The sequence below is a fragment of the Balaenoptera borealis genome, assembly GCF_965194805.1.
Source record: "Balaenoptera borealis genome assembly, chromosome: 7".
NCBI classification, from domain to species: domain Eukaryota; kingdom Metazoa; phylum Chordata; class Mammalia; order Artiodactyla; family Balaenopteridae; genus Balaenoptera; species Balaenoptera borealis.
This window is the reverse complement of record NC_138864.1, coordinates 69809296-69834887: the sequence shown is the minus strand read 5'-3', so window position 1 is coordinate 69834887 and position 25592 is coordinate 69809296. Positions and strand designations below refer to the sequence as shown.

The window sequence follows — 25592 nt, the reverse complement described above, 5'->3', positions numbered from 1 at the left end:
TAACACTGAGAAATTCTATTATCCCCTTGCATACAACCATTAACAGACCTCTGGAGGTGAGAACCTATCTACAGATACTACTTTTAGAGTGTCTTTGAGAGAGAAATAACTTTAAGCTTGAGTTTTTATGGTTGATAAAAGTGATAGCCATTGGGAAAGGAAAAAAATTATGTTATTTTTAAAAGAACTTAAATTATTATTTACATTACTGATTTTTCTCTTTAATATTGTCTTGTATGCATGTCACTTCTGAATAAAAATGTAAACTTTGACAGTTTAGCAGAATATTGAAGTGTCACTACATAATGTAGATTATGAATACAGTTCATTCTGTTTTCTGGAATGGTTAGCTGACATGAAATAGAAAGAAAAAACTCATCACACTCATTCTCTCTTGGTGTTAATAAATAAAAATTAATTATAGTACTGGGAATTTGAGCCAATAATAGTCCAGAAATTTAAATAGTATGTTTCATTATTAATGTTTATATATATATATATTTAAGACATGTATATGTTTTAAAAAGGACTCAAAAAAGTTCTATATTGCATATACATTAGGTATGGGAGATTAATTCACTTTGAACCCATATAGTGTAGTGGAAAGATTATTCATTAATTAGAATTCCAGATTTCCAGGTTCTGGTTCAAGTCTGTATGACTTCAAAGTCTCTTCTTTGTTCTGCCACTAACTCTCCTTGTGACTTAGAGGGAATCCCTTTATATTTTTGGAATCTAGTTTCCTGACAGTTACGGGTTGAATTGTGTCTCCCCAACCAACCCACCCTACAAACATAAAAAGATATTTTGAAATCCTAACCCGCAGTACCTCAGAATGTGAACTTATTTGGAAATAGGGCCCTTGCAAATGAGATTAGTTAAGAAGTATAACTCCAGAAGTCATACTGGAGTAGGGTATGATCCAATATGACTGGTGTCCTTATTAGAAGACAGTCATTGAAAACAGACACACAGGGAGAACGTCATGCAATGACAAAGGCAGAGACTGGATTTATGTAGTTGCAAGCCAAGGAACACCAAACTGTGAGCAAACCATTAGAAGCTAGAAAGAGGAAAGGAAGTATTCCCCTACAGGTTTCAGAGAGAGCATGGCCTGCCCACACCTTGATTTGAGACTTCTAGTCTCCAGAACTGTGCGACAATAAATTTCTATTGTTTGAGCCACCCAGTTTGTGGTACTTTGTTATGGCAGCCTTAGCAAACGAAAATACAATCTTTAAATTGAGAAGACTGGATTCTGAAAGATTTATCCATAAATATATTTTTATTATTTGAAGTCAGAGGTCAACATACTTTTTTCTGTGAAGGGCCAGATAATAAATATTTTAGGCCTTGCAGGTCATGCAGTCTCTATAACAAGCACTCAACTCTGCTGATGGAAAGCTGTTGTAGACAATATGTAAATAAATGTGAGTGGCTGTGTTCCAATAAAACTTTATTTATAGTCACTGAAATTTGAATTTCATATAATTTTCCTAAGTCACAAAATATTATTCTTTAAAAAAAATTTTTCCCTACCATTTAAAAATGTACAAACCATTCTTAGCTCTCAGACCACACAGAAACAGACAGGGGACTGGATTTGGTCTGCAGGCTGCAGTTTGCTGAATCCCGTTCCAAGTTGTTGACATTAGTACAATGGACTTGGTAGAAGGCGTGATAGAAAAGCAATATGCAGCCTTTACCCAAGACACATAAGCTAAGCAGTGGATGACTTTCTGCAGATAATAATAATTGTATTCATGGAGCTATATCTCTCTATGTATAATAAAAACAGTTTTTATAAAACCACCTGAGAATCACATTTAAAAATAGAGTAGTAGGTTTTTTAAAAACTGCATTTCATTACTTTATCTCTTTACTTTAGTGTTCAAAGTTAAATAGAATATTAAAAATGAAAACTATTATCATTTATTGAGCACTTACAGAGTGTCAAGCTCTCTGCTAAATGCTGTATACAATTATCTCATTAATCATACAATAACCCCACAAGTTACATAGTCCTATATCCCCTTTACAGATGAGGCTTAGAAAGATTAAGCAATGCACCTGAGGCCACATAGCTAGTACTTAACTGAGCCCAGAATAAATCAGGTGATTCTGACTCCAAGGTTCATAAATAAAGCCACTTTATATACTGTTGTTAATTTCTTATACTGTTTAATTTCAAATGTTCAATTTCCAAACAAATGTGGTAATTTGCTATAATTAATTGTATTATTATTATAATTAATAACAAAACCTACAATTTTTTTAATAATAAATAAAAATCAATTAATAATCAAATATACAATTCACCACAGAATGGATAGAACAGAAAGAACAAAAAAATGGAGGAAAATTATATTTTATTTTCCTCTTTAAGTTAGATCAAATATAACATTTGATTTCTTTGACTCAAATACTGGAATTACTAATGGGTCCAGCCTTAGTCTTAAACTATTTAGCTCTGGAGAAAAAATTGAAAACAATGTAAAACTGGATACTGTTTTATGATATACTCTTTTATTACCACCTCATCAAAGAGAAGGTGGAAAAGAACCCAAACCAACCTGTTGATAGCATATGTGATTAAGTTCCTCATTCAAGTATATTGACAGACGGCAGAAAAGAGAAGAAAGGATAGAGATGCCAGGGAGATGGAGGATGTTGTAACCAAATACAAAATCATCTGGATCCTTTGTGACCTAGGTCCCTTTGCAACCTAGCGTTTGTGTTTAAGTTAAAACCTTTTGTTTCATCACCTGACAGATCACAGACCGAATTTCCAACCTGAAGTATTCTTTTGGCAAGCATGGGGCACCGAAGTATTCTTTGAGGAAATTATACACTTCATCTATATAAAGGTTAAGTCAATGAAATTATTAAGTGGTAGAACAGGATTTAAAAGCTTAACCTCCAAGAATGCCATCATGCCTGGCACACAGAGAGCTTACAATATGCCAAATATGAAACGTCCACAGAATGCAAACCCAGCAATCTGCTTTGTGTTACTTTCTAATAAATGTCAATGAGCAAAGTGTTTATAACTTGAAAAAGGAGGAGGTTGGGGGGGATCCAGTAGCTTGCCACATGGAAGTATATCTCCTTGTCGATTCCAGGAAAATGTCAAATCAGTACAACTGTTCCAAGACTCTTGGTCTTCACTTCTGCATTGATTAAACTGCACGTGCTATGTTTTTGGCAAAATGAGCTGCATTCATAATGGTTGATATCCAATGGTTCAATAAGAATAGCAGGCCTCACAGATTTCAGTGAATATAATATAGTCATTTTGCAGTTGTGCAAATTAAGACACATGGAATAAACAACTTGCTTCAAAACAAGTTAGAATTAGAAGTCAGCAATACGATTCAAGTCTAGCTTCAGTGTCTTCTATTTACCTTCTCTGGGATGGCTGGAGCTTAATTTTGGTTCCCTTGTTTCAATGGTGGCTATATAGAATCAGTTCTCACTTCCAAAGCTGAAATGAATGAACTATGGAACTCTCACTACATCTTATGACCAGCTTTTGCCCATTTAATTTGGCTCAACTGACATTATTAAGGACTTTACTAGATCTAAAGGTGAAAAGGCTGAATACAGACAGACCCCACCCATGAGGACTTGAGATTTTAATGAAGGGAGGGGAAAAAACCCTCAAAGCAGATAATTTCAATTAAATGAAGCTAAAAAATAAGATAAAGGAATTGAGTGCAATGGGAAGCTGGAGGAGGGGCACTGAGCCCAACGTGGGAGTCCAAAAAAGGCTTCCAAGAGGGGATAGTGCCCTAAAATGAATCCTAAATGGTAATCAGGATTTAGCCAACTGAAGAAAGGAGGAAGGGCATCCCAGCTTGGGAAACTGCATGAGTAAAGCCAAGAGGCAGGAAACATCATAGAATATGCTGGGAAAACATGCTATGGGGATACAGAGCAGAATTAACCTAAAAATTGTAATTCATGCCTTCCTAAATGGAAAAAATTAACTAGCTGGACAATATTGTTAAAATCTTTAAATTCACAGTGTGCACTGTAACTGGGAAACTTATTGTTACTATATGATGCCCATATCAGGAGGGAGAATTTGGTCCTAGAGCTATCTTCTATAAAAATGGATTTACTTTTTTTTTTTTTTTTAAACATCTTTATTGAAGTATAATTGCCTTACAATGGTGTGCTAGCTTCTGCTTTATAACAAAGTTAATCAGTTATACATATACAATATGTTCCCATATCTCTTCCCTCTTGCATCTCCCTCCCTCCCACCCTCCCCATCCCACCCCTCTAGGTGGTCACAAAGCACCAAGCTGATCTCCCTGTGCTATGCGGCTGCTTCCCACTAGCTATCTATTTTACATTTGGCAGTGTATATATGTCCATGACACTCTCTCACCCTGTCACATCTCACCCCACCCCCTCCCCATATCCTCAAGTCCATTCTCTAGTAGGTCTGTGTCTTTATTCCCGTCTTGCCACTAGGTTCTTCATGGCTTTTTTTCCCCTTAGATTCCGTATATATGTGTTAGCATACTGTATTTGTTTTTCTCTTTCTGACTTACTTCACTCTGTATGACAGACTCTAACTCCATCCACCTCATTACAAATACCTCCATTTCATTTCTTTTTATGGCTGAGTAATATTCCATTGTATATATGTGCCACATCTTCTTTATCCATTCATCTGTCGATGGACATTTAGGTTGCTTCCATGTCCTGGCTATTGTAAATAGAGCTGCAATGAACATTTTGGTACATGACTCTTTTTGAACTATGGTTTTCTCAGGGTATATGCCCAGTAGTGGGATTGCTGGATCGTATGGTAGTTCTATTTGTAGTTTTTTAAGGAACCTCCATACTGTTCTCCATAGTGGCTGTATCAATTTACATTCCCACCAACAGTGCAAGAGTGTTCCCTTTCCTCCACACCCTCTCCAGCATTTATTGTTTCTAGATTTTTTGATGATGGCCATTCTGACCGGTGTGAGATGATATCTCATTGTAGTTTTGATTTGCATTTCTCTAATGATTAATGATGTTGAGCATTCTTTCATGTGTCTGTAGGCCATCTGTATATCTTCTTTGGAGAAATGTCTATTTAGGTCTTCTGCCCATTTTTGGATTGGGTTGTTCGTTTTTCTGTTATTGAGCTGCATGAGCTGCTTGTAAATCTTGGAGATTAATCCTTTGTCAGTTGCTTCATTTGCAAATATTTTCTCCCATTCTGATGGTTGTCTTTTGGTCTTGTTTATGGTTTCCTTTGCTGTGCAAAAGCTTTGAAGTTTCATTAGGTCCCATTTATTTATTTGTGTTCTTATTTCCATTTCTCTGGGAGCTGGGTCAAAAAGAATCTTGCTGTGATGTATGTCATAGAGTGCTCTGCCTATGTTTTCCTCTAAGAGTTTGATAGTGTCTGGTCTTACACTTAGGTCTTTAATCCATTTTGAATTTATTTTTGTGCATGGTGTCAGGGAGTGTTCTAATTTCATACTTTTACATGTATCTGTCCAATTTTCCCAGCACCACTTATTGAAGAGGCTGTCTTTTCTCCACTTTATATTCTTGCCTCCTTTATCAAAGATAAGGTGACCATATGTGCGTGGGTTTATCTCTGGGCTTTCTATCCTGTTCCATTGATCTATATTTCTGTTTTTGTGCCAGTACCAAACTGTCTTGATTACTGTAGCTTTGTAATATAGTCTTAAGTCAGGGAGCCTGATTCCCCCAGCTCCATTTTTCGTTCTCAAGATTGCTTTGGCTATTCGGGGTCTTTTGTGTTTCCATACAAATTGTGACATTTTTTCTTCTAGTTCTGTGAAAAATGCCAGTGGTAGTTTGATAGGGATTGCATTGAATCTGTAGATTGCTTTGGGTAGTAGAGTCATTTTCACAATGTTGATTCTTCCAATCCAGGAACATGGTATATCTTTCCATCTATTTGTATCATCTTTAATTTCTTTCATCAATGTCTTATAATTTTCTGCATACAGGTCCTTTGTCTCCTTAGGTAGGTTTATTCCTAGATATTTTATTCTTTTTGTTGCAATGGTAAACGGGAGTGTTTTCTTAATTTCACTTTCAGATTTTTCGTCATTAGTGTATGGATTTACTTTTAGAAAACCAAAATACTCCGTTTGTCTCCTGGTTGGTTACACAGCTCATAACGGTTCTCAGGTCAGTGCCCTCTTTGAGTGAAAGCTTGCTGTGACTCCAGGTAAGACAAATAGAAACCCAATGGCTTCTCAAGTATAATTCCCTGAAAATTATTTACTGAATATCCTGCACTCCAGCGTTTCTTCCCAGGGCTTCTAGGCAGTACTTTGCACTTCTATCCCAGAGTCACTTGCTATAAGGAAAGAAAAATGGTGGACAGGAAACCAAGAATGGTACCCTCTCTGCCTCAAGGTCACAGTTGGGTGCCAAGTTATGGAATTTGTCAGGCAATTACTCAAAGGTTTGGAGGGGAAAACCTCCATTATTAAGAGAACCTCAGACCCACCTAGGTTTTAGCCTTGAGGGGAGACACTCTAGGTGGGAAAAGGCAGTTGTTCAAGAACCTCCAGCTTCCTCCCATTGAATTTTTGTCCCCCTCATTTCTATGCTTTGATGATGGGTACTACCACCCCCTGGGTGGTGCCTCTATGACTTGGGCACTAGAGCAGTACAGGGTACCTTTGGTTCTCCAACTACAACAGGATGAAGTTTCCGAAAACACTCAGTATGAAAGAACAACAACAACAGTAGAAGGACAATATCTAGTTAAGCTAAAAAAGTAATGGCTTTTCACTATCCAAAATTCATTTCTTAGGATAAACACTAACTCCAAAAGATAATACAACTTCATTAGCACCTTACACTCATTCCTTTCTCCTGTCCTCCGTCCTGTGCCTGAGAGATGCAATAACACTTTCTCTTCTACAGGGTCAGACATCTGGTCACCAAGGCCCTTTCTGGCCAAGACCAAGAAAACATTTTCAGTCTGCATTAGAGTTAGTAGTTAAATAGGCCCTGAGTCAGACTGCCTGGGTTTGAACACCAGCTCCATCACTTACCAGCTGTATGACCTTAAGTAAATTACTTAGCCTCTTTTTGTCTGTTTCCTCATCTGTAGAATGGAATAACAGTACTTACAATTAAATGAGAAAATGCATATGCTACATTTGTCACACATAGCATAAGATTAATAATTATTAGTAGTTATCTCTTTCCCATCTAGGACTCTAAAGTTTGGAAGCCATATTATTATATAAAAGACATGATGTTGCACTGAACTCTGGTAACTGAAACAATAAATGGTGTCGCTCTTCAACTGTGCATCTTCTACATAACTACAGTAGGTGGCATGATCTCTTACGACTCAATAGTACTGCAGTATACTAACCATAATCTTACCTCAAAACTTTCCTCCAGGTTGCTCTCTCTGCCTGGAATGTTCTAGCTCCTGACTCACTCCCACAGACTCTGAGGTGGATGTGACCCGTGCTCAACAATGCACAGCTCTCTACTCCTTCCTGAGCATACCAGCTCTTTGCATTTACGTAGGGCTGTGAACTCAGATCAGGTCAATGGTCTGTTAACAGTGGAGAAAAGCACTGCATAACCTCCCCCCTTTTGGTGAGGACGTGGCACCCGTGTGTCAAGATCAGAATCCATGTGATGGACCTGACTCACCAAGTGTATAGCTGTCTCACAGAACATACTTCATGTAAGCAAGAAATAAACTTTTAAGTGTTAAGCTATGATTTGCTACCTTAGCTTAAGCCTAGCCCATCCTGAATAATATACACCACTTACATCCCACCCCCACACCAACCTTACGTCCCCCACCCTTGACTCCCACCTCCCCATCCACCTGTCTAATAGGTTACTTGTCAATCTTCAGATCATGACTTATCTGTTCCTCAGAGAAGCCTAATAGTCATCCTTTCTTAAGTAGGTACCACCCTTACTATTCTTAATATTGAGCCCTGTTTTTCTTTAATATTATTTCCCTCATAATTTGTAATTAATAATTACACATTTGTCCACTTGTTTTTTCCTTGTCTCCACCCCTAGACTATAAGATACACAAGAAATCTATAAGAACATCTAGGTTGTACTTTCCAATAAAACAGAAAAATAAACTAAAGCTTAGAACATCATTAGGTCTTAGAACAGTGTATTTTTTAAATTTTTATTTACTTATTTATTGTATTTTTTTAAAAAATAAGTGACCATCTATCCATCAAAAGAAGTATATATAAAGTAGCAGGAAGTTTGTTGTTTCATAATATGGACAATGGCACTGGAAGAAAGACAAATTCCACTGGACTACATGCTGGGCCAGAAATTTGTACAAGACTTGACTACAAAAAAGTTTTGTACACAGAAGAAACTCAAGGGCATGAAAACATTCACAGCTAAGAGGAAAATCAGCAGAGTGTCATGGGTAAGAACCGAAAACCAGAACCGCTGTTATGCTCTCTCCCATTCTAGTAACCCTGTCCAAAAGCACCAGGAGGGAGGAGCCGGGAAGGGTCACGTGGAAGGCTCTGGATCTTATAAGAGCCTAGTGACACAGCACCTCACCCCACCCCCAGCAGATCACATTGTTGATTATAACAAGCACTTCTTTGCTATCTCTGAGTATGGCAGAAAGAAAGGAAAGAAAGGGAAGAAAGGGTAGAAAGAGTAGGAAAAAAAGAAAGAACATGAAGAAAGGGAGAAAGAAAGAAAGGAGGGAGGGAGGAAGGGATGGAGAAAGGAAGGAAAAAAAGAGAAAGAGAAAGAAAAGAAAAGGTAAAAAATAAGTGCATTTCTATCTGTAAGAAAGGAGATAATAGAAATTTGGGACCTTTCTTCTTTCTCAAAGAAAACTGTCTTCTGCCCTATGGGGCAGACTACAAAGAACCAAGAGGAATCATGAATTCACAACATTACTTTTTGAGTATTTCACTACACATTTTCACCTGAGATTCTTCTTTCCTGGGTTATTCATTTCTGCCATCACTTCCATACACAGAGAAAAGGACATGCACTACAACACTGGGTCAGGAAAATTAGTTACATTAAGTGCCTTTAGTTATTACACTTTTTATGTCACTGTCTTTACAGCAGTTTTGTACCAGAACTTGGACTAGATAATAACTTACCCAGGTAAAAATAGCAGATATTATTACCTAAGCCCTATACCATACATTTATCATTTTGTAGTTATCCAGCACCCAACTCTCTCCACATATACCCATCTTCCTAATAGCACACCAGCCTCCCCTTGGGGATAATTCAAATGGTGTGTAGTCTCAGGGGGAGGTCACTAAGTGCCACCTCTCTGCCATTTCCCACTTCAGAAATGGCAAGCCTGCTCCTTCACGAGCTCCCTGCTATACCCAGGGGCCAGGCAATCAAACACCACTCCAGGGATGGTAAATCCTGAGTGAGTGAAATGAAGGAAGAGGGTACAGGCAGAGGTCAAATCCATTGCAGCCCTGAGGACCCAAGGACCAGGAAGCTCCTGAGTTGAAACCTTGGTTAACTCCTGGTGCCAGAGATGCCCTAGCTCTTGTCACTTTCTCAGATTTTTGCAGCCCCCAATATCCTGCCAGTAAATTCTCCTTTGGCTTAAAATATTTGGGGTTAGTCTCTGTTGCACACAACCAAAAAGTCAAACCAGGGCTATTATGTATAGCTATGTAGGTAGTACTTTGTATAAGAGAACCCAGCAAAAGAAACCAGGAGAGCTGAAATCCAGCCTGTGCTCCACTTGCCAAGGGGCTACATTCTACTGGAGGAAAGAGTGGCATTTTCCAATTTCCACAGAGGCACGGTATAGACAGGCAGTGGCCCTGCCCCTGACTGATACATCTATCTTTTTCAGTTATAAAACAGAGGCCTAGTGATTAAGTCATACTAGTAAACTGTGATTACAGTAATGCAATGATATCGCATTGGGCTATTCTGCTGCTTTTTTCTCTACCTACAGATTGAACCACCTATTTATTCCTGCAAGGAAAATTTGAAACGAGAAGTGTTCTTGCAGTAGTCCATCCTTCTATGATAGGGCCTACCATAGTCACAGGTACCTGTAACTTGCATACAAGTATTAAAAGGATTAGAATTTTAACTTTAAAAATATGTACAAATATCTAACATTCTGTGCTACAATATAGTTTTTAATAGTTAACCCTTTATATTCATCACCACTGGCAGAAAAACAACTCAAAGAACTCAAGAACTTTCTACATATCTTAATTTCCTATAAGCTAGATTTTCCCGATTTCATAGAGAGATCATGGAAAGGGAAAGATCTCAAATTATGCTGACCAAAGCTCCATTATAATCTCTTCAATTTTTCCATGACTTTTATTTCTCCCACGTCTTTTTCTCCCAGTTTCGATCACAAACTTATCCGGAGGGTCTGTGAACTAGTATATATACCTGCCTAGCATGTGAATGGCATTTACTGTTAAAAAGGAAATTAGAGAACCACCACTCCTTCCGTTAGGAATCTAACAGTTATGCTTCCTTTCCTTTACAAAGTTTCCTTTTACCATATTAAGTCCTCCAGTCTTCCTTTCATGTTACTTTAAGACATTGATGAAAGTCTTTTGTTCCTATTTCCCCTCCCCATAAAAGAAAATTAGATTTGTTTTCAGGCTTTAATCCTGCTAAAATAAAGTGAATCAGCTCTGTTTTCATTACTGTCCAGTCATCTCATCAATCATTGAAGGGAATCACTAAAAGCAATCAGCGAGCAAGGTCAACAGCACTCAGCAGAGGGCTGGTGCGATGGTACTTTAACAGATGAAAATGAAGGCTGGGAAAAGGATGACAGTGCTTCACAGCCCTAAGAGGCCCAGTACCACTCCTTAGGAATCAGCCTTTAAATGGGAGAAGATAAGTTAGAGAAGGGAATTATCTTTATTGTGCAACAGGTCTCCTGATACCAAGCTTGTTAATATAACAAAGAGCTACAAGGTTTATTGCAGGGAGTGGGGGGGGATTAGGGTTGTCATTTCTTGGTACAATGACTCAGGTTTTGGACTTGAGACAAAGAACCTAACTATTCATAGTTCCCGTTCTTCTCTAATAGTTTGTGTTTCATGTCCAATAAAGAATTGCAGAAAGGTATCAGTGTAAGTGAGAGAAACCAACTTTAATTAACGTAAGCTTAAGGGAATTCAGTGAAAGAACACAAGAGTTATGAGAATCAAAGATGAGGCTGAAATGCTAGCCTTGAGAAGGATAGAATCTAAGATGCTCTGGCAAGGAGAGGATCTCCGAAATGGGAACTATTCAGTGGTCAAGACTGAATGAATTCTGACAGTTTCCCCATGTTTGTATCTCTCGGAGATAGAAGGTCCCAGGAAAAAGAGTTTAATTGGCCTAGAACTGGCCATATGCTTTCCACCCCTTTGGTTAGGGCTGGATGGATGAACTTGATTTTTGGCCCTCCAAAGGCGGGGTCGGGGTGGGGGATGGTTGGAGTAGGGAGGTGGTGGTGTTAATTACCCATAAGGAAATCTGGGTGTTGTTATTAACACAAAGGGCAAGGTATCCTAGGTGGCCAAGATGAAACCAATGTCCAATATGGTATTAAAAATGGAAATTATTTTAGCCCTCAAGGCCAGGAGTCATCTGCTTAACTTATATTAACACCACATACTGCATAGAACACATGTAGATTTTTCATATGTAAGTTAACAGCCTTGTTTCAGTAAGTAACAGTACCTGAGGCATGGTAGCTCCTCAATAAATATTTTTTTAATGGATTAACTTCTTTTGCAATGTTATTTGTTCTCATCCTTTCCTGTATGCCATTAATATTTCCCAATTTTAACAAATACTTCTTATTCAAGATTTGATGAAACAGAACCTCTAAAAGAGAAAGTTCAATGCAGTAGAAAGAATAATGGAATATAATCTTTTCTTGCTTCTGCCCAATGTGACCTTGGGGACTTGTCACAACCGCTTTGGGTTTATATCTTCATCTGTAAAATGAAGTGATAGAGGTACATGCTCTTTAAGAATCTGTCCAATTCCATAAGCCTAACATCATAGTCACAAATATATAGATGACAGAAACTCAGCAAACTTAGAAAAAAATGCTTATAATTTTCACAGTATGAAGTGGCTCCACCCTGAATCTGGACAGAAAGTAAAACCTAACTTACTTGGGTAGTATTTAGGAGAAATTGCCAATATTGTAGAAAATGTAGATCTCTGTTATCAAACGTTAAAAGAAAGGCAGTGGAATCAATTTTTCAAGTAAAATCTTACACTGAATCCCAATGTCTAAAACAAATAAAGGTCAAAAAACTACCACTGAAACAAAGAGGGATGTGTGGATCCCCATCCTCACACCTTCTCCCACAGGCTCCTGGGAACACCATTTGACATCACTCATCTAATCCCTGACTGAATATCCCTATATTTTTCTGTACCTTATGATAGTTCTAAAAACAAGATAACCAATTTCATTCAGACAGGAAAAATTAAGAAAAAAAATTTCCCATGGAAAAGGAAAAGTATATACGCTCTCTTCCAGTGGCTTTTAAAAAGACTTAGACAATTTGTTAGTCTATCAACAAGTAATTTTAATTTGAAAAACAATAAAATCAAACAGCAATTAATCCCCTACACTACTGACAACTAGTAATATATAGACGAAGACTATTGTCAGAGTGAAAATACAGCTTCCAAAACATTTTACTACACTTATTTAACAAGCTAAATTGTAAAATATGAAAACTCTCCAATATATAAATAGCATTTAAAATTTTGCTTATAATTTTGATATATTTCAGCAAGACATCTTTCTCCTGTATAATTTTTTCCTACAGTCCTGCTTCAGAGGAAAGATACATATGTCTCCGAAGCCAACATAATTTAGCATCTGCCCTTTTTTTAATCACCAAAGGGGAAACTATTGACAAATATTAAATGATACAAACATAAATTGTCAACTTTGTGGTTAATGATAGTGACCTTCTTAGCCTTAACAAAGAAAAGCAATTTCTCTTCTCATAACATCAGTGTTTTGTCCATTCCTCTACTTAGAAATATCATAATCAACATCATTAAGATACTTCCTATTAACTTGGACCATAGGTTTCTACACAAAATGCCAACCATGAGCCTTTGAGTATGAGGTTTGCAAAATTCAAACATCCTTATTAAAGTCATCTTTATTTACTTATGAACACTAATGTAGATAAAAGCATATTATTTTACCTTAAGAGATTAATCTTGAAAATATAAACACGATTCATGTGATCAATTTATTGAGTAGTTACTGAACTTCAATGATGTCGTTATTTTGGCCAAAGCAAAAAGTTATGAAAATTTTTCTGCAGGACATTTTCCCTGCAGGTAACAATTAAAAGTATATTTCATTGTCATTGGTGATCCTAATGACCTCTTGTAGCAGGATACAAGTTTTGAATTGGTACAACCAGTTAGATGACATGACTTAGTATATGGATTTGTGTCTGATAACCAAGAAGAAAGGCAAAAGTCATCTCTCATTATTAAAAGATATCTCTACTCTACTTCCTGGTCTATGCTGATTCTGCCAATGCTTCTTCTGATCTCCTAATCAATGGTTTCAAGATTTACTTTATAGTAAATATTTAAGACACATCAAGTATAGCCTAGGGATGTGCAGATGTTGTCAGTGCCCTGCCCTTATTCATTCATCACTTACCATTTCCACGGAGGACAGCCTCACTTCCAACTGTCAGCAGCTGTGATTCTGCCTGAAGTTTTTCCCTGGCAGCCAGAATGAACTCTCCATGCACATGGGCCAAACCATAAGTTACTGGAGAATTTAACAATTTCCCTCTCTCAGACTCACCCTCAACCAATGACTGACTGGAGTTGGTAAATACCCTGGCCCACTAGCCCCTTGGTTCAAGTAACTGTGGTATGTTGTAAACGGCCTCCCAGAATTCCCAGGTAGAATTAAGGTTGTAACTTGCTTGATATACACTTTATTAGCTTCCCTCCATTTCTTGCCGCACTCTCCCAATTCCCCTGTGACCTCTGTAATAAACTACTCACATTCAAATCCTTATCTCTAGGTCTGCCTCCGAGAGAACCCAAACTAAGACAAGGAGGTATTAAGATGAATACAAAAGGGGTTCTACCTTTAAAGAATTCACAACCTAAAACAGGAGACCAATAATAAACAAAACAAACCAAAGAATAAAAACAATAACCAAGAGGAAAAATATACAGTATTACATTGTAAATAAAGGTATGCTGGCTCAGGTGCAGATAACAATCTAGATAGTTTTAAATTTTCTGTGTACAACTACAATGTTAGTAATGGTCCTTCCTATAAATCTAAATATTATCTTCATTGGGAAAAAACTTAAGACTATCTAATAGTTACCTTACTCTAAAATGTCATCCTACCTTATTGCCATTACTGATATTGTTCTAATAATTGCTGAATAATAAACGGTAGCCAAAGGGTAACAAAAAGGGCAGAAGTATAAACTTCATTTAATTCCATGACATCTGTGGAACAAAAGGAATAACAATATAGTGATTCAACCTGACAAGTGGATTCAAACCATATCTACCATAAAATGAAATTTATCCTGCATTAACCTTTTTGGCAGTCCATCAGCCTCCCAAGACAACTACAGCGAGAGTAAAACCAAGTCAATATTCTGGTCATCATTCACCACTACTTTCTGAAAACATACTTTTCTGAACATTAGCATTGCAACATTAATGGAAAAATCAAGTATTATTGAAGAGCATTTTTTTCCTGGTAACCTCTTACGGATCGACTAGGTGGATACCTTAGACTGAGTGACTAGGGAAGGCCTGACTTGTGAGGATGAAGAAGGCAAGCATTGCAGGGAACAACTGGTACAAAGGTCCCTGGGCATGTTCAAGCAACTACATGTAATCATTTTCTGCTTAGGTGATTTTTTACTTATTCTTCAGATTTTATGCTGCTTTAAGAAGCCCTTGATGGCATTTAAGGGGTGACAGGATCTAAATTTTAACAAGATTCCTCTGTTTTTCCCACAAGACTATAGGGCAGAGAAAGTAGCAGCAGAGATCAGTTAGGTGATCATTGCAGAAAATCCTAGTCAACGATGGTGGTGGTTTAGACTAAGACATTAGTAAGAGGAAGTAGATAAGATTCTGGATATGCTAAGAAACCAAATACCCAACCTAAGATGTCTTAAATAACGAAATTCATAGGCTTATTTTCAGGAAGCCTAGTGCTAGAGCAGGTTCAATGATGACATCATAGAACCATGTTCTTCCAGATTTTCTAATCATTTTAACCCTCAAACTGGAATGGTTGTTAGACCACTGCCACTAGCAATTGAGACTAGGTGCTCCCTTATTCATATCCAGAGAGCCTCACTTTATGTGCTATTTCAAGAGCCAGAATTCCTCTTTGCCATTTGACTCTAGCCCATTGTTTCATTGGCCCACACTTATTAAGCCTGTCCATCCCTCATTCATTCATTTGTATAGGAGATGAATTGGGAATGGGGTTGGCTTGCCTTGAGTCACATGGCCTATGTGAATGAAGGATGGATACCTGAGGGGGAAATATGAGTATTTGTTAGAAAAGAGGAAGGGGGAAATAGACGTTGAGGAGGCAGGCAACGATATTAAATACATGGGATATTCTTTGGGGATGGAGTTGACAGGGCTTGTCAAGGGATTGAATACTGGGAGAAGAGAGGATTCAAGAAGAGCTCTAACAGTGCTGGCTTTAGCATTGGGAAAAAGGGGGCACCCACTGCGATGCAAAAGACTAGAGAAAAGATCAGGTTTGAGAAAGATTATCAAGGTTTCTGTTTTCAGCAAGTTGTCTTTAAGATACTCATTAGACACTGGAGAGGTGATGGAGTTGTTAGCTGATTATGAGTTTGGGGTTTCAGGGAGAGGCCAAGACTGAGAATAGAGAATCACATCAGAGTTTGTTTGTTTTAAGCAACTGAGACCAGACGAGATTACTAAAGAGAGTATATGGATAGAGCAAGAAGTGGACCTAGGGCAGAGTCTGGACCCATACCAAGATTTAAAAGTGGAGTAAAACAGGAGCCATTAAGGTAGCTAGAAAACTCTAGTCCAACTCTTCAATGTCATATATGTGGGTGGATTGAGAGTAGTGCAAATTATTAGCTCACTGCCAAAGGGTGGCAGATGTTCCTTCTTTCAACTTAAGGTTAAGTGTGGGAGAAAAAAGATATGGATATCTTTAAAAAATACAGGGCACATCTTGACATGCCACAAAAAAAGCATTATTAATACACTATACAATCTTTCAAAAGAGAGTTGGCTCATTATCATAGTCATCTAAATTAAATATTCAGTGGGAACAGTATGAAGGGACATGGCATCCAATGGCCAACAATTTTAATCTAAGGCCTGATGAAAAATACTGACCATTATTACATCTACAATTTGAATTCAAAATGATTCAAATTGAATTAAGTCATTATGGAAAATTACAAAGGAAAAAACCTGGGTTCTAATCCACATCTGACAACTGTTGGCTATGCAACCTTGGACCCTTTCATTTCTTAACTTATTTTCTGTGAGACCCAGTTTTCTATTTCATGAGATGTTTACAATAGACAGGCCCTTCCTGCCTGCTTCACAGGTTCACTGTGAAGATCAAAAGTTGAAGAATATCTACTAACTGTAAAATCCCATAAAAATAATTTTCTTCAGCTGCCTGGCTAGTCTAACTTCCTACCAATGATGTGCTTCATCATCCTGATGCCAACTATCAATTTTCAGGTATTCAATCCTTAACAGAGAAAGCCACCTAAACTAAATTTTGAAAACTTATTGACAAAACACTGAAAAACTAGAGGTAACCCATTAAAACCTCTGCCCAATTCCTGTGAGGTTTCAGAATGGTACCTCACCAATTTAAATTCAAGTTATATGAAGTGGCCATCCCTCTGGGTACTAATCTGACATTGTGAAGGTGGTATGGGGTCTAACAATGCCCTTGTAAACCGCTTACCAGAATAGTGAGAAAATATACATCAGAATATTTCTTCAAATGCTACATTAGTATGGCTGCCTGTGCTTCATTATATGATTTAAAAAATGTTTTTTTTTTTATAATTTTCAAAGTTCTTTCTTATTCTTTATTCCATGTGATCATCCAGTAGTTCCATCTAGTAGGCAAGGCAGATTCATGTTTGTCTTAATAGGAGAAAACTTACTTATGTTCAAAATCATTTCGAGGCATACCTTAAATTATATTTCAGGTGCCCAACTCCTATTTTGGTGTCAATACTACATCATGTTACATAACTTTTAGATTTTAAATTACTCCACAGTACCAATGATTCTACTTCTAAATAAGTAACACATTCAAGTTTGAAAATATTCCAAATTAAAACTGTATATATTAGCTCCATTCTAAGTCTTATAAGAATCCTTTACCAATCAAATTAAATCTCCCCCTTCACAAAAGTAGATGTGGAAACAGTAATCACTGTGCAGAAACTTAATTGTACTAAATGAATCTGTTCTGTAGTATCTGAGAATATGCACATGTTAACAAAGCATCTTGAGCCCACTTACCCAGTTTTGACAGAGACATCATTCTTAGAAGTGTGATCAAACCACTCTGGATTTTAACAACTAATAATACTTTATCAACTATTAATATTATTAATGGCTTAGGAACTAATTACAGCAATTTAAAATGATTAATATTTTAAAAACACAGGTTTTGAAGGGTCACCTTAGAAATGTCAGTAAATGTCTAAGCTTTCAAAATACAGATGAAATTAAGGTTAAATGTAACTTAAAAGGAATACCTTATAAATAAGACCAACATTTAGTCTACGTGGTTTAAGAAAAGTACTGAATTTGGAATCAGATGAATTCTGGCCTCAAATCATTTAACCTCTTGGAGCCTCAGTTAACATTAAAAAAAAAAAATTCATTAATAGGAAATTTTGCTGTCTATAATAAAGCTCTGGAAAAATCACAAACAGTATGAGAAAATTAATGAGGAGAGTCAAAAGATCAAGACTTCTGAACCAAACCAATATTAGATCAAAACATTTATTTTTTGTGTTACAAAAACAAAAATAAATCCAAGGAGGTAATGAAATAAACATTTTTTAAGTGTCCCATCCTGGGTTCTCTGCTCTAGAATTTAGTAAACAGTTCAAGTTTAGGTTGCTTCAGCACTTCTGGATGCTATGATGTCTCCATCTTATAACCATGTTTCTCTAGTTCAGCTCTATAAAGAAACACAAAAGAACAACATCACTAGACATTCTTCATGATAATTTAAAGAAACAGATGATTTTTAGAAATAACACAATTAATAAATAATTGAGCTAATAAGCCTAAACATCAATTTAAAATACTACAAAATAGCTTTACTTTAGTTCCTAAAAACAAATCTATATTAGAAGGAAACTGGATGTGAATCAACATAATGCTAATAAAATTTGGTTTTCCCATTAGTAAAGTTATGTTTTATATTCCTTATTTTTCTGATAAATCTATTTATGGAAGAAATGTGAGGGAATTATTGATATTTTCCAAATACTGTACAATTATTCTGTTCATAATAAATATTTAAACATAAATTTCAAGAATCATTAACCATATGGCTAAGAACACTAGACACTGCTATCAAACTTTCAGAGATTTTATAATTACAATACTGTTATTTACACATAAACAACAAACAGATCGCTTTTCATATTGACATATATACTGCCTTAAACAAAACAAAAATTATTAATCAAATTTAAGGGTGTGTGAGAATTATTCTGTATTAAATATATGTAGACTAAATATAATAAATAAGTTATAAAATATTAAACAAGACTTTACTTTCCTAACTTTAAATGTGGATAAAAATCTCAAAAATGTATACTGGCATAAATATAAACACTTTAAAAAGAAACTTCTTATAATTTTAAGTAATTTTTTCAACCTGAAATTTCAGTCATACTTTGAGAATGTCAACTGCAATTGTTGATCTGCCTTGTATAAACATTTGCACAAAAAGGTTTAGCCCTGTAATCAATATCAGTTATTTAAACTACCATTCCAAATATCACCAGCAACTTTTCTGCCACAATTCTGATTTTATAAAAGTTCACAATAAAATTATGTGAGGACCAACCTATGATAAAATTGTACAAATGTTAAGCATGATTACATCGTTACATCTAAGATAAAAAGACATTTGTTCTCAAGTATAATTTCGCTTAGACACTATCACACTATCCAATGTAAATGCGATGCAAAAAATACATGGTAAGAACAATGTATAATATTTATTACTCATTTCCCCAAACTCCTTCACTTCCTTAAAATTTTTAGATATTTATAATACAAATACTGACCTAAAGTCCATGAATAATATTAAGGCCAGAGCTTATTCATATGAATCATCTTTGTCTTCTGCTCAGGTGTAGAGGACAGTATGCGCTGGTGGTAAAACACTGGATTAGGAGTCAAGAGATCAGCACAAGTTTCTGACTCTACCGCCTCCTTTGCTAAATTTAACTAAAATGCTTCCTTTGTCCTCTCCTCCTCAGGAAATTAAAGATTATAATACCTGTCCTTCATATGTTTCCTATTTAAAATGGAGGTAATTTTAAACTTTCTTAAACAATACTTCTGCTGCCTTTAACAAAATCATTGTAGATTATTCATTTTCTCTTATTTTACAACAAAAAACCCCAAAATTCAACCTAAGATTTAGGTAATAAGTCACCAAATCCATCCGAGTTTGTGTCTCTGTTTGCCTTCATGACAGGAGGTGGTGACCAATTACATTTATAAATTGTTTACAAACACAAAGGAGAGTATGAGATATTTCTCAATTAGCTAAATTCTTAGAAAAGATGAAAAGTTCTTTGGTAGAATTTAGGACTTGTAAGAAACCAAAAGGAAAATAAATGAACACCACTAAGTACAAAACAATACAAAAACACTAATATCATGAGCCTGTTGAATGGAAAAATCCAACAGAGATGAAAAAGTAAAGAAATCCAGCACAATTGGAAAGATATCATAGGGCACACATAGTGAATATACACTATTTGAAACAAAAACAGCAGCATTCCTTTTACAACAAAACAAGAAGAAGACTAACAGCCACTAGTAGGTTTCAGAACTCTTATTATCCAAGAAACTACTCTGCTATGTGACACTGGCTATATCTGACATGGTAAACCAGGAATTATTGACCTTTGGGAATTTTTATGTAAAATGTGATACAGGTCAAAAAAATCTCATAATCCTATTTCTACTGATACGTACATAAACAAATGTTTCAAAAGCAGTAAAAACAGAATGATCTTTAGTTATATGGAAACATTGCTGGCCTTCTTTGTACTTCTACTTGTTGAAGGTAAATTACACTGAAAGGGAAACATGGAAAGTTTAAGGCTAAGTCCTTGGCAAGGCCATACAGCTAAGTAAGAGGCAGACAGGGGCTGGAACTCAGTGAATCTGACTGACTCTAGAGTATAAACTGCCTCTCTAAATTTAGATGGAATTAGGACTCAATCATATGAGAAAACAATAAAACATGTTTTGGGAATTCCCTGGCGATCCAGTGGTTAGGACTCAGCACTTTCACTGCCTGGGTCCGGGTTCAATCCCTGGTAGGGGAACTAAGATCCCGAAAGCCGAGTGCGGCACGGCCAAAATAATGAAACGAGACATGTTATTTACCATGGTTTATAATACCACATTAAGGGCCTCGATGCATTTTACAAAGACTGAAAAGAACATCTTTGCAGGAGACTTGTTAAAGACAGTTTTTAAAAGCAAGAATATAAATGTTATCTGAGGTTGCCTTGTCCAATATGGTAATCAGATGTGGCTATTTACTAAAATTAAATAAAATTAAAAATTCAGTTTATCAGCTGTGCTGGCCACATTTCATGTGCTTAACAGCCACATGTGACTAGTGGCTTCTGTACTGGATAGTGCAGCTTACAGAACATTTCCATAACTACAGTAAGTTCTACTTGATAGCACTACTGATACATCAAAAACTTTGTTTAAAAAAGAAAAACTCACAACACAAATAGGAAAATAAAAAGAAAAATCTCATTCACTAATGGAGGTATCAAGATTTATACACTTACAAAAATCCACAAACCTAAAGGCAGAAACACAACATAGAACATAAGAGCACTATGGAGGTATATTATAAAACCAACAAGCCACAAAGAATATAAGGATAATGTTCTATTTCCAAAACCAATAAAAAGGCAAGACGCAGTAGTGACAAGAAATCCAATTATCAATACATTTACTACTAAAAGTCCCCTAATAAAACCAAAGTATTCAGTAATGTCTTGATTTAATTGTTAAGAGAAAAGTGCTATTTTCTGACTAATGAAAAACACCCTCACCCCAAAAGCCACTTGGGAGGAATTTGACTCTTCTGAATAGTGAAAGAAGAAAACTCATTTGGTCTCAACTTTAAAAATTTCAAGAAGATAACAAAAAGAAAAAACTGATACATGATTAAAATCAAACACAAAATAGGGATCAACAGAGTTGTAAGGTCTGAAAATAAGTATTCTAACAGCATATGTTTACAATGAGAAAGAAAAGAGGGGATGCATTAAAAAAAAAAAAAGGCAGCAAGGTTTTCTCTGATGTGGCAAAATAAATAAACCTAAAATAAATACAAAAAGAAAGTGGCAAAAACTTGTACACATAGAATTAATTTAATCCCAGAATGGAATGAGATCTGTAAAAAGAACAAAAAGGGCTTTTGAAAGCCAAATATGGCTAAAGAAGAATGAGAAGAGAGAGATCCAATGCTCAGAATAGATCTTAAAGAAAAAGCAAGATTACTGTTCAAGCTACTGCTCTATCTTGTCCATAAAACTGCAAAAAGAAAAACAACATCATTAAGACAAAATTGAAAATTAAGACAGATGAGATAATTCCAAACTACATTAACGTAGTTTAAAGTTTCAAGGCCTGAATAATTACATCTCAGAGTACTGAAAGAAGGAAAAAAATGAGAGTCAGCAGTTTTGAGAAATCATGGAGAATTGTAAAAGAGCCAGAATAACCGTGAAAAGCAAACTGTACTATGTCCAAAAAGGGGAGAAATGAGATGGGTAAAAATGTTATTAGTTTCCAGCAAAATACTAAAAAGTCTTTAGAATGTAGGGTTTCTGAGCCCATAAAAAAATGCAGTTTAGAACAAAAGCTACTGTATCACTACTAAAAATAAATTTTAAAAATTTAGTATAAATTATCTCACTACTTTTTTAGAAAAATGTACTAGAGACTAGGAAATTAAAAGATTGCAATAGAATTTCTATATCATGGTTTGAGCAAAGCAAGTGATAGTTTACACAGATATCTTTGTGGCCAAGACATATAATGTATGGGTTGAATCAAAACAAAATGAGGGAGGAAAGAACTGTCTACAAATGGTGCTGGTATAACTGGATATCCACATGCAAAAGAATGAAGTTGGACTCCTATTTCACACCACATATAAAAATTCATGCAAAATGGATCAAAGACCTAAATGTAATAGCTAAAATTCTGGAACCGTTAGAAGAAAACATAGGGATAAATTTTCATTACCATGAATTTGGCAATGAGTTCTTAAAAAGTAGATAAATTGGACTTTTGTGCAAAGAACACTATGAAGAAAGTGAAAAGACAACCTAACAGAATGGGACAAAATATCTAGATAATATGTCCCATAAGTGCCAGAATAAATAAGAACTCTTACAACTCAACAACAAAAAGACAAACTTTGAAAATGGGCAAAGGACTTGAACAGAGAGGTCTCCAAAAAAGATATACAAATGGACAACAAACACATGAAAAGAAGCTCAGCAGTGTCATTAAAGAAATGCAAATCAAAACCACAATGAGATACCAGTTCATCCACTAGGACGGTTAAAATGAAAAAAAAAAAAAAGGTTTTGGTGAGGATGTGGAGAGGTTAGAAACTTCCTATATTGCTGGTAGTAATGTAAAATTATTCAGCTGCTGTGGAAAACAGTTTGGCAATTCCTCAAAAAGTCAAAACAGAATTACAATATGGCCCAGCAATTCCACTAAATCCCACCAAAACTGAACAGATATTCAAACAAAAACGTGTAAATGAATGTTCACTGTAACACTGTTCACAACAGCCAAAAGCTGGAAACAACCCAAATGTCCATCATCCAATGAATGGATAAACAAACTGTGGCCTATGTATACAAGGAAACATTATTTAGCCATAAAAAGGAACCAAATACAGATACATGTTACAACATGGATGAAATTTAAAAACACTATACTAAGTTAAAGAAACTAGACATACAGATCATTTATGTGATACCATTTATATGAAATACCCAGAACAGGAAAATCCAGAGACAGAAAGCAGATCAGTAGTTGCCAGGGGCTGGAGAAGGAGAGGAATGCAGAGCGACTGCTTAATAGATATGGTGTTTCCTTTAGGGTGCTGAAAATGTTTTGGAATTAAATAGAGATGATGGTTGTATGACATTATTAATACACAAAATGCCACTAAATTGTACACTTTAAAATGATTAATTTTACATTATATAAATTTTACTTCAATCAATCGATAATCAATCAATCAATCATTTTAGGTACATTTGTACGTGAATATGAAAAAATACACTCCCAACACCTCAATCTCCATTCCAGTTTGGGAATCACCAATACACTGGGTCTGAGCACTCTATGATTCTAATTTCTGCTGAGTTGTTCAATATTGATAGAAAATTAACAGTGACAGAATTAAACCTACAAGGATTTTAAAAAATAGCAAATATGCTTCTATTTAACTACTTTTATAAAGAGACTAGAAAGAACAAAAATTCTATGCAATTACACAAAGTATTCATGTTTAGAAACACAGGAGATGAGGCAATATATCTTACTTTTCATAATTCGAAAATCTATTTCAAAGGCAATTGTCATATAAAGTTACATATTCCATGCTTACAATTAATACTAAGCTATATAAAAATTTGGCTTAAAACTTACCGTAACTGATTGGAGAAGTCATCCTCTACATTGTCATCATCCCAATTATCCTCCCAGACATGTGCATCTTCATCTTCATCTAAACCAGCCCAGTCTAAAAACAGAAACAGATGCCGTCTAAATATTTCTCATACATTATTTCCATAAATACAAAAACTTCAGAAAGCTTGCTACTGAACTCTCTCAATTCAAAACATCTAAAACCATATCTATGAGAAATGGTAATCTTCCTCTTTAAATCTCAATTGATGCTATCTTGTTTTCTCAATTCTTGAATTTGCAGATCATCTAAAACAGTAGTTAATACAAAAAATTCTATTTGCTATGAAAATTTATTGTAACTTCAGGAGGATATTTACTTTGCTGATAATTTTTATAAGGTCTATTATACAATCTTTCAAAACACAGCACCAATAACAGAAAAGTAAGCTGAGTAGCAGGACGATACTGGCCTGGAATTCAAAGCTGCTAAACATAAAAAAAGATAACTCATACACAGATAACAAAAAGCAAACCAAATATTTTCTTAAACATGGTTGTAAAATTGTGTTAGAGAATGTCCTTATTCTTTAAGACACACATGCTGAAATATTTAAGAATCAAGTGTCGCTTTGTTGACAGTTTACTTGTAAATGCTTCTGAAATATATTTTATATCATACATGTCTATCATACATATGATAGAAATAAAGTAAATATGACAAAATGTTAACAACTGATGAAACATGGGTGTTTGGTGCCTTCTTGTTTTTTGAGGTATAATTGACATATAACATTATATTAGTTTCAAGTATACAACATAATTTGATACTTGTATACACTGAGAAATGATCTCCACAATGAGTCTAGTTAATATCTGTCACCAACAGTTACAAATTTTTTTTTTGGATCAGGACTTTTAAGATCTACTCTCTTAGCCACTTTCAAACATGCAATAGAGTATGAATAACTATAGTCATCATGCTATACGTTACATTTCCATGACTTATTTTTGTAACTGCAAGTCTGTACCTTTTGATCCCTTCACCCATTACACTCCCCCCATTTGTCCTTTATTTAAAACTTCTATAGGGTTGAGTTTCAAAATTAAAATCTGAGACAAATAGTTTTAAAAAAAACAGTCTGGAAATCACCTCTGGAAGCTTTCCTGATTCCCTCTCTTCCTTTCCTTCAGAGATTAGGTCCCCTCTTTTGTGTATATCTCTATCACAGCACCTACATACTGTACAATCATATTTATCAGTTTATATGCCTATGTCCATTACTAGTATCTGAGCTCCTTAAGGGTAAAACTCTTTTATTTACCTTTGTATTCTTAAGCCACAACAATACCTGTTGTGCATATGCACGACAGCTGGTTGTGAAAGATGCAACAGAACTCTAAATCAGACCTTGTGTATTTTGCTTGATCCCCTCCCCTCCAAAAACAGTAAGCATGAGTTACACATGCTCTTAAATGTGTCCTAGTAGCTTCATCTTAGTAATTACTTATTAGAAACATAGCTAAGAACATTTCGATCTTTAAAAAAAAAAGAAGTTAATAAGAAAAGGTATGCTCTAGGCTTTTCTTATAAAGCA

The 25592-nt window shown here is 35.6% G+C and overlaps 1 protein-coding gene across 7 annotated transcripts in view; it reads right to left on the bottom strand.

Moving 5' to 3' along the window:
* Positions 1–25592, bottom strand: part of SEM1 (SEM1 26S proteasome subunit) — a 306555-nt gene that overhangs the window by 264870 nt on the left and 16093 nt on the right. For 4 of the 7 annotated variants that reach the window (XM_082398705.1, XM_082398702.1, XM_082398704.1 and 1 more), the window contains exon 2: positions 24016–24109. In XM_082398705.1, coding sequence (XP_082254831.1) covers positions 24016–24109 — 94 coding nt within the window. Of the gene's footprint in view, positions 1–18040; positions 18236–19358; positions 19458–24015; positions 24110–25592 lie in introns of those variants that run through there. The other 3 variants (XR_014246522.1, XM_082398707.1, XM_082398706.1) reach the window with 3 other exon arrangements.